Source organism: Cololabis saira, chromosome 20 (assembly GCF_033807715.1).
Source record: "Cololabis saira isolate AMF1-May2022 chromosome 20, fColSai1.1, whole genome shotgun sequence".
In the NCBI taxonomy this organism is placed as follows: domain Eukaryota; kingdom Metazoa; phylum Chordata; class Actinopteri; order Beloniformes; family Belonidae; genus Cololabis; species Cololabis saira.
In genome coordinates, this window is record NC_084606.1 from 11,410,551 (window position 1) to 11,426,571 (window position 16,021).

At 44.9% G+C, this 16,021-nt stretch overlaps 1 protein-coding gene across 4 annotated transcripts in view; it reads right to left on the bottom strand.

Moving 5' to 3' along the window:
• camta2 (calmodulin binding transcription activator 2) overlaps positions 1–16,021 on the bottom strand; it is a 59,644-nt gene that overhangs the window by 28,589 nt on the left and 15,034 nt on the right. For all 4 annotated transcript variants that reach the window (XM_061710728.1, XM_061710726.1, XM_061710729.1 and 1 more), the window contains exons 10-12: positions 12,149–12,763; positions 10,190–10,316; positions 8,773–8,907 (exon numbers count right to left, since the gene is read on the bottom strand). In XM_061710728.1, coding sequence (XP_061566712.1) covers positions 8,773–8,907; positions 10,190–10,316; positions 12,149–12,763 — 877 coding nt within the window. The remainder of the gene's footprint in view (positions 1–8,772; positions 8,908–10,189; positions 10,317–12,148; positions 12,764–16,021) is intronic.

Sequence of the window (16,021 nt, forward strand, 5' to 3'; positions counted from 1 at the left end):
CAAGACAAACATGAAACCTTCAGCCTGTCAGCTGCCCGTCAATCATCCAGAAACCAATCCGATTGGCTGGAGGAGCTGAGCGCGGAGTGTGTCGACAGCTCTAACCAGCAGCCCACTCTTAAATAACTGTTTAAAGGGAGTCTCTTAAACACACACACACAAGCTCACACACACACAGTCTCTCAAATGGAAACTATCTGGCTGACTTCAATCAGCTGGCCGCCTGGCACCCTCACTGTGTGTTCAAGAAATAAAAGCACAGCGCCCAATATAGCCTGATACACTGTGACCTGACCCCCAACACGCACGCACGCACGGGACGCGCTGCTAACAGCTGCAACAACGTTTTGCTGTTCATTCCCATTTACCTTACAGAAACCTACAAACATAAATTAATAGATGACTGCAAAGAGAGAAAGGTGGGTGGTGCTGCTGCGCAGGCGTCCATCAAGAACAACTTCGGCTCTGTTTTTTGAGGTCAATGTGGAAGTTAGAAAAATATGCAGATTGATCATTGCGAATCAATCGTTAAACTTAAATAATATCTTAAATAAGAGAGCTAATCAGAAGCCGGTCAGCGCCACTCGCAGGTGTTCTGTTCGGCCCTCCTCAACGGGTGAGATAGACTCCACCGTGACGCAGGCCGTCTAATCGCTCTTGCAGAGTTCATGGTTCTCCAGCCACCTCCAGTTATTCCATCTATATACATGGCCATATGTAGATTCATAATTTATTAATTATTGAAGATATTTTTAAAATTAAATTAAAATGAACAGCAAAAGACTAATCTAAAGTCACTGTAGGTTAATGCTGTGATTGACTCATCACTGCCCCCTGGTGGATGTTGCTAAACAACCAGACAAACGCAAACGAGGAGTGTGAGGGACGGACTCACTCAGGACAGACGGATGTACAAATGTAAGTGTAATGCAAGTGGAGAATAAATGGATAGATGGGTGAGTGAGTGGTTGGATGGGTAAGTGAATGCATGAGTGAGTGATGATGAAGAATCTGAAATGCAGACTAGGGCTATTAATTGCATTTGCGATAATACCGCGATGTGATAAAACGGGATTTTCTAACTGCAAAGGCTGCGATTTGACCAGTCACGTGATCTGGTCACGTGATCTGGTCATGTAATGTGCAAGTGAGCAGAGCGGTGCCGCCATGGCCTCAGTGTTAGGGCTCGGCCAGGCGGGGCTTTATAAATATATGGGCTTTATAAATTTATTAACTATATGAGCGCAGAGTCGGCGCGGCAGACAGTGAGTCGCGCTGTGAACCTGAACCTGCAGCTCGTCAAGGCTGATTTATGGTTCCACGCTACACCAACGCAGAGCCTATGCCGTAGGGTGCGCGTCGCCACGTACCCTACGGCGTAGGCTCTGCGTCGATTTAACGCAGAACCATAATTCAGGCTTCAGCTCATCAAAGGTGAGGTTAAAGAGCGGGGCTGCGAGTTGTTCATTGCTGGTTCGTTTTGTTAACAATGTGAGCTTTGTTGGTTTGTTGGTTAGTTTGTTAGTTTGCTGGTGTTTTTTTTCTCCCTGTGGTTTTTGAGTTATTTGTGAAGAAGTTCCGAGTTCCCTGTGAGGAAGGTTTTTTTGTTCCATGTGTGAGTTTTTCTATTAAACTACGCCTCGTTTTGGCTAAAGTTTAACCCGGATTGGGTTAAATTGGGTTCAGAGAGAACGACCCATAACACTCGTGTGTACAGACGTGTGTAGACGTGTTAAAGAGGTAAAGCCACAGATTAGTTTTCTTTATTGTTGTAATCTGTGCTTTAAATAAATCTGACATTGTTTATTATAAAACAGACTGATTTATTGCTTGTGTAGTTGAAAAATACATGAGAACAGGACCTTGAAAAAAATAATTGCATATTAAATCGCAATCTTGAGGAAAAAAATCGCAATTAGATCATTTTCAAAATTCGTTCAGCACTAATGCAGACAGTTGCTAGTGTTACAGATTAGCTATGTAACCATGACAATCATATACCCCCCATCTCTCTCACACACAGTCCTACCAACACAGTCCTCCAATCGAGTTCTGTCCATCCTCTGAAATCAGTGAGATGTGATGTCACATGATGAGTCAACATGTGCTCGCTCACCACGCACACGCACACAGGGGATCAGTTAGAGTTAAAAGGCACAGAGAGAGAGAAGCGTGTGGTCATCCAAACATATCAGCACGGCATGCTGGGAAAACCACAGAGAGGGAGGGAGGGGCGGAGAGTCTCACCCGCCTGGTAGAGTCCTGAGACATGAGGGGGAGAGACCCAACTCCGGCCCCCCAGTCACTCGGCTCCCTCAACCTCTCGCCGCTACACCAGACGGTGGAGCATCTGTGTCAACGCCAACAAGGAAACACGCATTTCCTCGATTGACGCCTGCAGTCTCCTGCTGCTTCTGAGTCAATGTGTCATTCTGGGGACGTGGCTATCGGAGAGCATCTTCACAATAACCCATCTTGGTGGACCGCAGCACGCACAGGTAGGAGGTTGCAAGCTACCCAACGCCACGTTAGAAAGTGCATTATATTGTTGGAGATGTACTTCAAAACCAACGCTGGCGTCCGCTGGAGTCTGGCTTCATTTCACTATGCAGGGCTGTACGCTTACTTTTTTGAATGGTAGCACTGGTGCTAGCAAGTTAAAAATTTTAGTAGCACAAATAAAAATTTCCTAGCACACCCGGGTGGACAGTTAGTAGGGGTGTAACGATACACTAATCTCACGATATGGTACGATACACGATACTGAGGTCACGATAACGATACAATATTATAGCAGTATTTTTTTAACAACCTTGAATGAGGAACATATGACTGGAAAAAATTGTCTTTTATTTGAAAGACACAAAATACAAAACAATACTGTGCGTTTGCCTTATTGTTCCAGTTTGTAATGATTTATAACTGTTTAAGTTTTAAAGAGAAAGACAGGCCAACCTTTTTCCACAAAATGAACTAAAAGTAAATGTCAGGTTTGCATTATGCATCTTCAGTTTCATACAATAAAAATATTTTGCCACAAACTGAATAGTTTCTCTCATGTATGATTTGACTTTTTTATTTTCCAGAAATTTAACAACTAAAATTAAATAAATAAATAAAAGTAAATGAATACATACAATTTTACATCATAAAAAAGATTGATTTATGCTCACCTTATAAGTGTAAGAGGAGATTTATTTTTTTTAAGGTTATTTTGGTAATTCAGGGTTCATTATTTTATAAATATATTCTTTATATTCTGATGTAAATCAGGGACTATAATCACACTAGTCAGTTTATCTGTAGTTGTTAATATGTTTTAGATTGGGCGGAGTGATACAGCACTAGCTACTGTGTTGATGTTCTAAAATCCTACACTGTTGAGCGGACAGTAAAGTACTCTCAAACTCAGCAGAAGTTGTCCTCTGTTTATCTTACTCACGACCCGAAAAAGGTTTAATTTAATAAGGTAAGGCTTAACTCTACACCAGACTTAAAAGTTCAGAGCTCAAAACCCCGCTAGAGTCCCGTGATCGGGACCGCAAAAAGGTACTACTTTCTTCTGAGCGGAGTAAGATTTTGGTCCGCATGTCGAGGCGCAGTCGCCACGTGCAGTCGGATCATGGATGTATTAATAGTATTAATAGCCTTTCCACACGGCGCCCCGGCCGTATGGTCGCGAAAATACGGTATTTATATATGAAATGTCAGAATAGGTCATTTTTTGACGACACCCCGGTTGAGAAAGGCTGATGTAGGTCAAGAGACATTCATATTGATTTTCACACTTTTTTTAACATGACCCCAGCGCAACTCACTCGCACAAATGCGAGTGGATACATATTTCTCTTCGCACCGGATGATTTTTATTCGCAAATGCAATGAAAACTGTCGCACTGTACAGCCCTGCTATGTAATGAGTGATGTCCTGATCCTGACTGTTATTGGCTGAATGACACACGTGTGCACGTCAGGTCCGGCTCTTTGATACATGTTGATTCAAACGGCAGCGGAAGTGACGCAAGTGTCCAGACGTATATGCTGACTGGGGGGTGGCGGTACGGTGACAGTAAGGTGGTGGTAACGGTAACACTTCAACTATGAGAGACAGAATGGGGGGGGAGACCCAGGAAATCACATTGGAGGATTTTTACTGAGTTAATTGGTAAATTCCTGGGTAAAATAAGTATTTGGTCACCTACAAACAAGCAAGATTTCTGGCTTTCACAGACCTGTAACTTCTCCTTTAAGAGGCTCCTCTGTCCTCCACTCGTTACCTGGATTAATGGCACCTGTTTTACCTCGTTATCAGTATAAAAGACACCTGTCCACAACCTCAAACAGTCACACTCCAAACTCCACCATGGCCAATACCAAAGAGCTGTCAAAGAAACTAAATTGTAGACCTGCACCAGGCTGGGAAGACTGAATCTGCAATAGGTAAGCAGCTTTGTGTGAAGAAATCAACTGTGGGAGCAATTATTAGAAAAATGGAAAACATACAAGACCACTGATAATCTCCCTCCATTTGGGGCTCCACCAAGATCTCACCCCGTGGGGTAAAAATGATCACAAGAACGGTGAGTAAAGATCCCAGAACCACACAGGGGACCTATTGAATGACCTGCAGAGAGCTGGGACCCCTGTCCTGCATGTTTTAGATGCTACCCTGCTTCAACACACCATGATACAAGTACCTGTGTCATCAACAGAGTTGTGCAGACCTTGGTGACAAGCTAATGAGGACCTTTAATTAGAATCAGGTGTGTTGGTGCATGGAAACATCTAAAAATTGCAGGACAGGGGCCCACGAGGACCGGGATTGAGAAACACTGGTGTAGGGAAAGAATGAATGGGGCCATGTATGGTGAGATTTGGAGTGAAAACCTCCTTCCATCAGCAAGGGCATTGAAGATGAAACATGGCTGGCTCTTTCAGCAAGACAATGATCCAACACATCGTCCGGGCAACGAAGGAGTGGCTTCCTAAGAAACATTTCAAGGTCCTGGAGTGGCCTAGCCAGTCTCCAGATCTCAACCCCATAGAAAATCTTTGTTGCCCAGCGACAGCCCCAAAACATCACTGCTCTAGAGGAGGAATGGGCCAAAACACCAGCAACAGTGTGTGAAAATCTTGTGAAGACTGTGAAAACGTTAGACCTCTGTCATTGCCAACAAAGGGTATATAACAAAGTATTGAGATTAACTTTTTTTATAGACCAAATACCTATTTTCCAGTATAATTCGCAAATAAATTCTATAAAAATCAGACAATGTGATTTTCTGGACTTTATTTATTAATTTTGTCTCTCATATTTGAAGTGTACCTGTGATGAAAATTACAGGCCTCTCTTATCTTTTAAGTGGGAGAACTTGCACAACTGGTGTCTGACTAAATACTTTTCTGGATCCAATGGTGAGTTTAACTCCATCGACCAAGTTAGAATTGTTCAACTTTAAAGTAGAAATAAACATATTTAAGGTCTGGTACCGGTGTAGTACTGATCTGGTACTGTTCTGGTACCGGGTCCAACAGCCCAACCCTGCCCCGATGTCGCTCATCTCCAAGGCATAAAGATGTGCGATGATATCAAACATGTTTGATCTTGCTGGAAGTCCAAAACACAGCAATGACAACCTCAGATTCACCTCAGAGCTGCAGTCATTGTGCGTTTGTGATAATCTGTGGAAATTATCACTGCTGATATTAGATAAACTACGTGATTCAACAAACAAATCTACTCCTTTCCTGCAGCTCCTGTTGAAGCTCCTCCAATCACAGCCTGGGGGCGTGGTTACAGAAGTCAACTACAGTCCTGCTCGTGCTCCAGCTACAAACTCTGTCTCGATGGGCCCGTTTGTGGGAGGGGATCGTCCAGAGTTCCTCTGGAGTGGACTCAAACATCATGAGGGTTATGTGAGGCAGCCGCTCTTCTTTCATCAACGGTAGACAGTTGCTACAGAAACCACAGGATTCCACTTCTGTCAATCATTCCATTCAGTTCACCCGATAAACCCGCCCACTTCATTCTACTGAGTGTTTCTATCAGTGACTGATTTAAACTGGTTCGGTCCCTGTTTTAAGACTGGTTTAAACTGGTTCCCTCTCTGGTTTAGACTGGTTTAAACTGGTTCCCTCTCTGGTTTAGACTGGTTCCGTCTCTGGTTTAAACTGGTTCCGTCTCTGGTTAAGACTGGTTCCGTCTCTGGTTTAAGACTGGTTCCGTCTCTGGTTTAAGACTGGTTTAAACAGGTTCCGTCTCTGGTTTAAGACTGGTTCCGTCTCTGGTTTAGACTGGTTTAAACTGGTTCCCTCTCTGGTTTAAACTGGTTCCGTCTCTGGTTTAAACTGGTTCCGTCTCTGGTTTAAACTGGTTCCGTCTCTGGTTAAGACTGGTTCCGTCTCTGGTTTAAGACTGGTTCCGTCTCTGGGTTAAGACTGGTTCCGTCTCTGGGTTAAGACTGGTTCCGTCTCTGGGTTAAGACTGGTTCCGTCTCTGGTTTAAGACTGGTTCCGTCTCTGGTTAAAGACGGGTTCCGTCTCTGGTTAAAGACGGGTTTAAACTGGTTCCGTCTCTGGTTTAAGACTGGTTTAAACTGGTTCGTCTCTGGTTTAAGACTGGTTTAAACTGGTTCCGTCTCTGGTTTAAACTGGTTCCGTCTCTGGTTTAAACTGGTTCCGTCTCTGGTTTAAACTGGTTCCGTCTCTGGTTTAAACTGGTTCCGTCTCTGGTTTAAACTGGTTCCGTCTCTGGTTTAAACTGGTTCCGTCTCTGGTTTAAACTGGTTCCGTCTCTGGTCTAAGACTGGTTCCGTCTCTGGTCTAAGACTGGTTTAAACTGGTTCCGTCTCTGGTCTAAGACTGGTTTAAACTGGTTCCGTCTCTGGTCTAAGACTGGTTTAAACTGGTTCCGTCTCTGGTCTAAGACTGGTTTAAACTGGTTCCCTCTCTGGTTTAGACTGGTTCCGTCTCTGGTTTAAACTGGTTCCGTCTCTGGTTTAAACTGGTTCCCTCTCTGGTTTAAACTGGTTCCCTCTCTGGTTTAGACTGGTTTAAACAGGTTCAGTCTCTGGTTTAAACAGGTTCCGTCTCTGGTTTAAAACTGGTTCCGTCTCTGGTTTAAAACTGGTTCCGTCTCTGGCTTAAAACTGGTTCCGTCTCTGGCTTAAAACTGGTTTAAACTGGTTCCGTCTCTGGTTTAAACTGGTTCCGCCTCCGGTTTAAACTGGTTGCATCTCTGGTTTAAACTGGTTCCGTCTCTGGTCTAAGACTAGTTTAAACTGGTCGCGCCTCCGGTTTAAACTGGTTCCGTCTATGGTTTAAACTGGTTCCGTCTCTGGTCTAAGACTAGTTTAAACTGGTTCCGTCTTTGGTCTAAGACTGGTTTAAACTGGTTCCGTCTCTGGTCTAAGACTAGTTTAAACTGGTTCCGTCTCTGGTCTAAGACTAGTTTAAACTGGTCGCGCCTCCGGTTTCAACTGGTTGCATCTCTGGTTTAAACTGGTTCCGTCTCTGGTCTAAGACTAGTTTAAACTGGTTCCGTCTCTGGTCTAAGACTGGTTTGAACAGGTTCCGTCTCTGGTTTGAACAGGTTCCGTCTCTGGTTTGAACAGGTTCCGTCTCTGGTTTGAACAGGTCCCGTCTCTGGTTTGAACAGGTTCCGTCTCTGGTTTGAACAGGTTCCGTCTCTGGTTTGAACAGGTTCCGTCTCTGGTTTGAACAGGTTCCGTCTCTGGTTTGAACAGGTTCCGTCTCTGGTTTAAACAGGTTCGGTCTCTGGTTTAAACAGGTTCCGTCTCTGGTTTAAACAGGTTCCGTCTCTGGTTTAAACAGGTTCTGTCTCTGGTTTAAACAGGTTCCGTCTCTGGTCTAAGACTAGTTTAAACTGGTTCCGCCTCCGGTTTAAACTGATTCCATCTCTGGTTTAAACTGGTTCGTCTCTGGTTTAAGACTGGTTTAAACTGGTTCCGTCTCTGGTTTAAGACTGGTTCCGTCTCTGGTTTAAGGCTGGTTCCGTCTCTGGTTTAAGACTGGTTCCGTCTCTGGTTTAAGACTGGTTCCGTCTCTGGTTTAAGGCTGGTTCCGTCTCTGGTTTAAGGCTGGTTCCGTCTCTGGTTTAAGGCTGGTTCCGTCTCTGGTTTAAGGCTGGTTCCGTCTCTGGTTTAAGACTGGTTCCGTCTCTGGTTTAAGACTGGTTCCGTCTCTGGTTTAAGACTGGTTCCGTCTCTGGTTTAAGACTGGTTCCGTCTCTGGTTTAAGACTGGTTCCGTCTCTGGTTTAAGACTGGTTCCGTCTCTGGTTTAAGACTGGTTCCGTCTCTGGTTTAAGACTGGTTCCGTCTCTGTTCTAAGACTGGTTTAAACTGGTTCCGTCTCTGTTCTAAGACTGGTTTAAACTGGTTCCGTCTCTGTTCTAAGACTGGTTTAAACTGGTTCCGTCTCTGTTCTAAGACTGGTTTAAACTGGTTCCGTCTCTGTTCTAAGACTGGTTTAAACTGGTTCCGTCTCTGTTCTAAGACTGGTTTAAACTGGTTCTGTCTCTGTTCTAAGACTGGTTTAAACTGGTTCTGTCTCTGGTTTAAACTGGTTCCGTCTCTGGTTTAAACAGGTTCTGTCTCTGGTTTAAACTGGTTCCATGTCTGGGGTCTGACTGGTTTCAACTTGTTTTGTGTGTCAGGTGTAAGTGGTTTAGTGTCTGACTGGTTTAAACAGGTTCTGTCTGTGGTGTCGGGCTGGTACGTGCTGACAGTGTGGAGGGGGAGTTCTGACTGACCGTCCAATGAGAGCCAGTCCAACTGAGAGCTGGGAAGAGAGCTGGCATTTCTCGCCCTGTACTCGAACAGAACCGATGAGGAGACAGCGCCTCCAGACTCGAGAACCTGCAGACACACCAGACCGGCCTCATGGGCTGAAACAAAGAACAGTGAAGAGTTCAGGTTAAACCTTGTCTTCACTCTGCTGTTGTCAGAAACTCACCATCATTTGATGATGGTGGATATCAGTATTTACTAGGGGTGTAACGGTACACAAAAATCTTGGTTCGGGACGTACCTCGGTTTGGAGGTCACGGTTCGGTTCATTTTCGGTACAGTAAGAAAACAAAATACAAAATATAAACGTGCTAGTTGTTTATTACACACACACAAAATAACATTGGCTCTACTTGTGCCGGCGCTAGGACCCGGCGGACGCATGGTGTGTCGTCGGGCTGTGTTTTCCTTCATGCTTCCCTGCAGCGTCACATGCAAACACAAACACACGTACCTGGCAGAAACATTTCTTTATAATGTTGTCTGTCGCCCGCGATATTTTTTCTTTTTTTGGCCGGCGCCATAGTTGGCTGGCTACAAACTCTATACATCCCATAATGTATAATAATATGCCCGCGCTCTCAGCAGCGGTACTCGCATCGTTAAAGCTGATTTATGGTGCCGCGTTACACCAACGCAGATCCTACGGCGTAGGGTACGCGGCGAGCGGCCGTACGGTGCACGTCGCTGCGTACCCTACGGCGTAGGCTCTACGTCGATTTAACGCCGAACCATAATTCAGGCTTTACTAGGCAACGAAGCAGGTTGACTCCCGTTGCAGAACAGCGCTGCAGAGGCCCTCATAAATGTAAATGATCATTGTTTTTTGTTTTTTTAGGCCTGGCGGGGGGTCTCGATGGTAGGGGAAACACTGGACTTGTCACAATTATGTGCTTAGCTCTTTAGTTCTTCATTAGTTAGTGCTTTTTTCTTTAATCTTAATACTTTCTCGGTGTGAGCGCAGAGCGCAACTGCAGCAGCGCTCTGCTCCACAACGTGCGGTCCTCTACTTAATATGTCCGTGTGGAAACTCGTTCGGTACGCCTCCGTTCCGAACCGAACACGCTATACCGAACGGTTCAATAAAAATACATGTACCGTTACACCCCTAGTATTTACACAAAGACATCAGATGGTTAAACCTGGTGCTGCTCATCATCATTCATGATCACCAGCAGATGATCTGGATATATATTTGGTGTTAAATATTTTACAGGGAGAAAACATTTTCACAACTGGAAAACATTCAAGACAGTTTTCGATTTTCCCAGGAGCAGATGTCTCAGCAGATTTACTTCAAGATGCTCAGAGAGGTACAAAAAACCTACAGAGCCCACTGAGCATGTTAATGTTATAGTCCATGACGGCAGTCAGAAGTACCTGGGCAGTAGCAGCGCAGCACCCCAGGCTGGATTAGCGAGGCGGGGACGGTGCTCTGATCGAAAACACATGAGTACCGGCCGGACGGCTCGCTCCACGGTCCTGTGATGAGCACCTTGACTCCACCCTGCAGAGAAAATAACAGGTCAAGGCGGTGCTGCAGCTAAGCTTCATCAGAGAAGGGTTCACTGGTTAACCTGTTAACTGCTAGGGATTTGGGAGGTGAATTTCACCTGAACAGGCGTATCCAAATTAAATCAACAATATCTCCACAATTATAAGGACAATATGCATAATCTTGGTCTTAATGGATAGATAAAACCTCACAGCATTATATATTTCCAGTGTCAGACAAATTGTGAAAATGACAACGAAACAGTAAGGAAATAAAATATACTGCTTTTGATGGGAATAGCTTTGGGATTTGCTGACGTAGTGTGTGATGAACACGCAACCTGATGTGCCGGCTGTGAAATGTGAACTTTGGCTTTCGGTTTGTTTTTGGATTGGCATGAAGTGGTCGGCCCAGAAGAGATTATGTTCGGTATCATCTGAAAATGTAACTTTTCTAGCGTTTCATATTATACGCACTATGTTGGGGTGGAGACAATGGATCTTGCGTTCCGTTGCGGGTGTTGCTCATGTTGGTTGCATATGTATTTTGAAGTTGTTATAAAACAAATACTTTGTTGACAAAACGTACTTGGAGTTTTGACATATTGGCTTTAGGGATTCTTGTTTGAGAAACAGTTGAAAGAAAATACCCTGACAGCACTTGAGTAGCTTTTTCAACACATGAACTGGTGCATAGAGCTGCTGGACCCGGTACCGGGTCCGTTGGGGAGAAGGGGTTATCGATTACTGAAAACATGTATGAGAAGCTTCTCATGGCTGATCAAAGTTTGTAAGGGACACATGTCTGTCTCTGCTGCCCCCCAATGGATGTGCAGCTCAACTGCAGCCGGTTGAATCTGCGTTAAGGAGGAGCTGAGAGCATCATGCTGTAATTTGTTTAGGGCTGCAGCTATCGAATATTTTAGTAATCGAGTATTCTACTGAAAATTCCATCGATTAATCGAGTAATCGGATAAAACATATGTTTGTTTAGTTAAAGAGCAATTATAAATATACATAAAATGTTAGATGTTAATTGACATCACTAAGACTAAATTATATAATAAAGTAGGTTCATGGCTGTGCATTTAAAAACCCTGAACTTACACCAGTTGACCAAATTCACTGCCTTCACTCAAAAAACTAAGGATCTTACCAAGAAGTTTTCTTATTTCTAACCTAAAAATGCCATTACACCTGATAACACATATAACTTAAAAGGTTAGGTGTTTTTCCCACGTGTTTCAATTGAACTTTCATTTGTGTCGAGCTAATTTTAAGTTCTAGTTAAGTTTTAAGTTAAAGTATAAGATTTTGAGTTTTGGCAGTGTTCAAAATAAAATGATGAGACCTGCTGTATTGGAGCACATTGGGCACCAGTGCTGCTTGTTTTATCCATGAATCACTACAGAGCTACAATTGAAAACTACCCAGTTAGCTTTATTACGTTTTTATTTTTCTGACATTTTCTGCCTTTTCTTTTAGTTAAAACTGTAGCGGGAACAGATGTTTAGAGGAACCTATGCATGTACCGGGTTAGAGGGGGAACATATAGGAGAACGGACCAGAAGAATATAGCGTGGATTGAAAATAAAAGTTAAGCAATGAGCTACATGTTTCTCCCATCTGGGAGAATGTCCATATCCGCCGCCTCTTTCTTCTTCTTTTACGTGTGCGGCGTCAGCGCGCTGTGCCGCATTAAATGTAGTCCGGGCGAATTTCTCGATCATTTTTTGTAATCGAATTATTCGAATTATTCCAGGAATCGTTTCAGCCCTAAATTTGTCTGATCAATACTGATCGATAGGACAGAACTAAGAGCCAGGAGCTTTGAACTGAGATTACCTCGGGGTAGGACCACTCCGGAGAGAAGTCGGTGATGGAGGCCAGGCGCATGGAGGTAGAGGAGGGCAGCAGGTGAGGGAAGGGCAGGAAAGAGGAGGAGGGGGAGGGTTGTGGGGGCACCACGTAGCGGACCCCCGCCGGGAACACGGCCGGGGTCGGAGTGGTGGTGACGGTGGTGGCGGGAGTGGCTTCCTCGGTGATGAGGTCAGAGATGAGGTCAGGAAACTGGCTGTCGAAGGAGATGTCGAGCTCCTCCGCTCCGCCCCGTTCACACGACTCCGCCTCCTCCTCAGAGTTCGTGTCCATGCACGTGTCCTCCGAGTCATAACTGCGTCGGCCCTCTTCCTTCACCTGGACCGGGGGCGTTACAGGTGCGGGACTGGCGACAGATGCTGCGACGGCTTGGCCGTTACTACACAGCTCCAAGGCCTGATGGGACATCTCAGCTGGGGGAGGAGTTCCGTGTGCAGTCAGGCGATTGGCCAGGTCCACGACCAACGCCTGAGTGGCCGGGTGGCAGGTTTGTCTCAACCCATCCTGGCGAGCCAAGATCAAGGGGGCGGAGCTGCTGTCCATCTGCTGCAGAGGAAGTGATGTGGAGGGGGCGTGGCTTGTCTAAATCACACAGAGACAAGCAGATGTCAATCTAAGGATAGTGTCACACAATCAGGTTGATATTGAGGACACGCACATGCAAACACTAATTATTTCACCCCTCACTTTATAAACGGTGGCTTGATGTTGTAAAGAACACGGCCGCCACCTAACAAAGGCCAAGAAAAACCAACAAAAGGATGGACCGACGAGTGGGTTCAGGTCTTGCTGTCATATTACACCCATATAGAGGTCCTGCGGGGGGGGTTCTTTTGATATAAATCGCTGCGCATCCATTGTTTACGTGTTTCTTCTTCTCTTCATTCTTCTGCTGGCCATCTGCAAACTGCAGGAAATGTGCTTTACTTCCACCTGGTGGTCGGTGGCAGTATTTGTTCAGCCCAGGGTTCTTGTGAGGCGCTACAGTGTGAAGGAAACACGCCGGCTGAAGGGCCAAGGAGACGCTGACCCTGTTGGAAGTTCATGTCTGGTGGATTTACCCAGAACTCCCTCTGGTGGAAACACGCCTTTAAATTCACAGTAAACCCACTTCTCCACCCCCTTATTCTCCAGTTTTTGAAATACAGTATTCCATCGCTATAACGCGGTTCACCTTTCACGTCTCGCTGCTTCACGGATTTGCATTGTACATCGTGTTCTGCATTCTGATTGGCTAAATAGTCTCCCCGCTTCTTCACTTCCTGTGTCAATAACGTTGGTCGCTTAGCAACAATGCTGAGAACGACCAATGAGCTTCAGCAGCAGCTCAAGAACGGGACATTTTGATGAATCATTCATTACAGTCTCAGATATAATCGATGGTGGCATGTCGGTTTATAAGAATCTTTTTGCCCAGAAGAAAAAAGAGCGACAACAGCTACCCATAGCTATGTTCTTCTCTTGAAAAAACACACCTGCACCGTGGGCTTTAGAAGAAAAAGAGCAGAGTAAAGTCAGGATGCAGCGGCATCAGAAGAGCAGTGAAATACGCACCAGTCACAATTTGTCCTACTGTACTTATGTTATTTTTTCATTTTCTCCCATTCAAATCCAATTACTGGGGTCGCAGCGGGGCGGGGCTGATCTCCCCAATTTGAAGCCTTGTATAATAATTGTAAAAAAAAGAAAGGTTGCTACTTTGCGGATTTCACCTTTCATGGGTTCTTTTTGGAACGTAACCCCCGCGAAAAACGAAGGATTACTGTATTACAACAGCATCCAATAACAGTAAACCCCGTTCTGCAGCACTTGGCCCGGTACAGAGTGAGTAAAGGCTCAGTTATGCTTCTGCGTCACACCAACGCAGAGCACACGCCGCAGCCGTGACGCCGTGCTGAATCCTTCAGACTTCTCCGTCTCTCCATTTGGTCGCGGTGCAGTACCCCCCGCGGCCACTAGTTAGCAATCTTTTTCTGAATGGTTTATCCGACTTTTTCCGGTCACAGTAAATCAAAGAAATAAGGACAACTATTGTGCAAAAAACAAAAACAAAAAAAATCACACATAAACGAAGAAAAGAGCCCTGGAAGTTCACTACTGATTCAAACCGGAAACCGGAAATGCTTCGCTTTCAAACGAACCAATCACAGCCCTCTCGGTCTGCGAGTGGACGGCGTCTCCTCGACGCGTAGTTACAATTTTCAGGAGGTGCACGTCAGAGACGGCGCAGGTGACGGCGTGTCTTCTGCGTCGATCCAAACCACACGCCGTAGGCACGGCGTCATTTTAACGCAGAACCATAACTGAGCCTTAAGTCACATGGGTCGCCCTGGTGGTCAGGAGAGATAATGAGAGCACTTGAATCTGGAAGCGGGAATATCTGATCCGACAGTTTTTCTTGGCTTTAGTTTGGAGTCTGGGTGTGAGTTGTGCCCCAGTGGAGACCACACCTACCTCCACACAGAATGCATGTTCCACAGCATTCAAGCCGATTGAATCCCTTTATATAAAAAAGGAATAAAAATCTTCTTTTTTTTTTTTAACACATTCATTTCATACCTATAACATTTTTAAAAAAAAACGTAAATTTTTAAGCCTCCAAAATTTTACAATCTTCAGATATGCCTGCACTGTGTACAAAACCCTTCATGGTTTTGCACCAGCGCCGCTGAAACAGTTCTTCAGAAGGAAATCTGTGGGTGGTATGAAACTCAGGCGTGTGATAGAGGCGACGGTGAGACACAGACGAACCACCTTTGGGATGAATGTGTTATCTGTTGTAGGCGGGAAAATCTGGAACAGCCTTCCACCTACAATAAGGGATTGTCCCTCATACTCTTCCTTTAAGGGACATCTGGCTTAAAACATCTCAAATCTGTGATCATTAATTGTTTATTGTATTAACTATTGCAGTGTTGTGCGACTTTTAATTGTTGTTAATAGGGACGCCCCGATACCGATACTGGTCTCATATACTCGTACTCGCAAAAATTCTCCGATACCACTTCATTGTTGTTGTAGTTACTGATTAGTGACTCTAGGGGGAGATGTTGAGCCGCAGTCAGCGGTGATGAGAAGAGAGTGATACCCGTGAGTGAGACTGGCAGCGCCATTTCAAGATAGCGACAAATAATGCAAGCGGGACGTCAGCAGTGTGGACATATTTCAAAATAAGGGACGTTGACAGAAGCAAGGCAGACTGCAAAGCTACTGCTGCTAAGGTGTCAAGAGGAGGAAAGGAGAATACGTCGTTTAATACCAGCAACTTGATAAAACATCTCAAGACGCATCATAAAGCTGAGTATACGGAGTTTGCTACTGCAAGACCACAACAGCAACATTAGCTCAGGTTCTGCAAAAATGACAGACAATGGCAAGAGAAAACCCACGGGCCGTTAAAATAACGGAGGCTCTAACCCATTATACAGCGCTGGATGAGCAGCCACTGACTGCGTTTACATGCACTCAATAACCCTTTTAAAACCCGAATATTGGCAATAACCCAAATTTGCACGGCCATGTAAACACCAATAACCCCTTTGAATAACCCGAATTTGCTCATAACCCCTGGGTTACTCCTTTTAAAACCCGAATAATCGGTCATGTAAACGCCTAATGGAATATCCCCATCAAACGGAACATGAATTTGTTTTCTGCGCATGTTCTTTTCGCAAGGAATCTTGGTCTTTTGAGTCCAGGAAGTTCTTCTAAACACGGCGAAACGCAAGACCACGCCACACTTTTGGAGTGAGGAGATTAATCACTTCATAAATGTAATGAAGGGCATAACCCTGTTTGCTCACGCATGTAAACAGAATATTTAGAATTTTTCAGTAACCG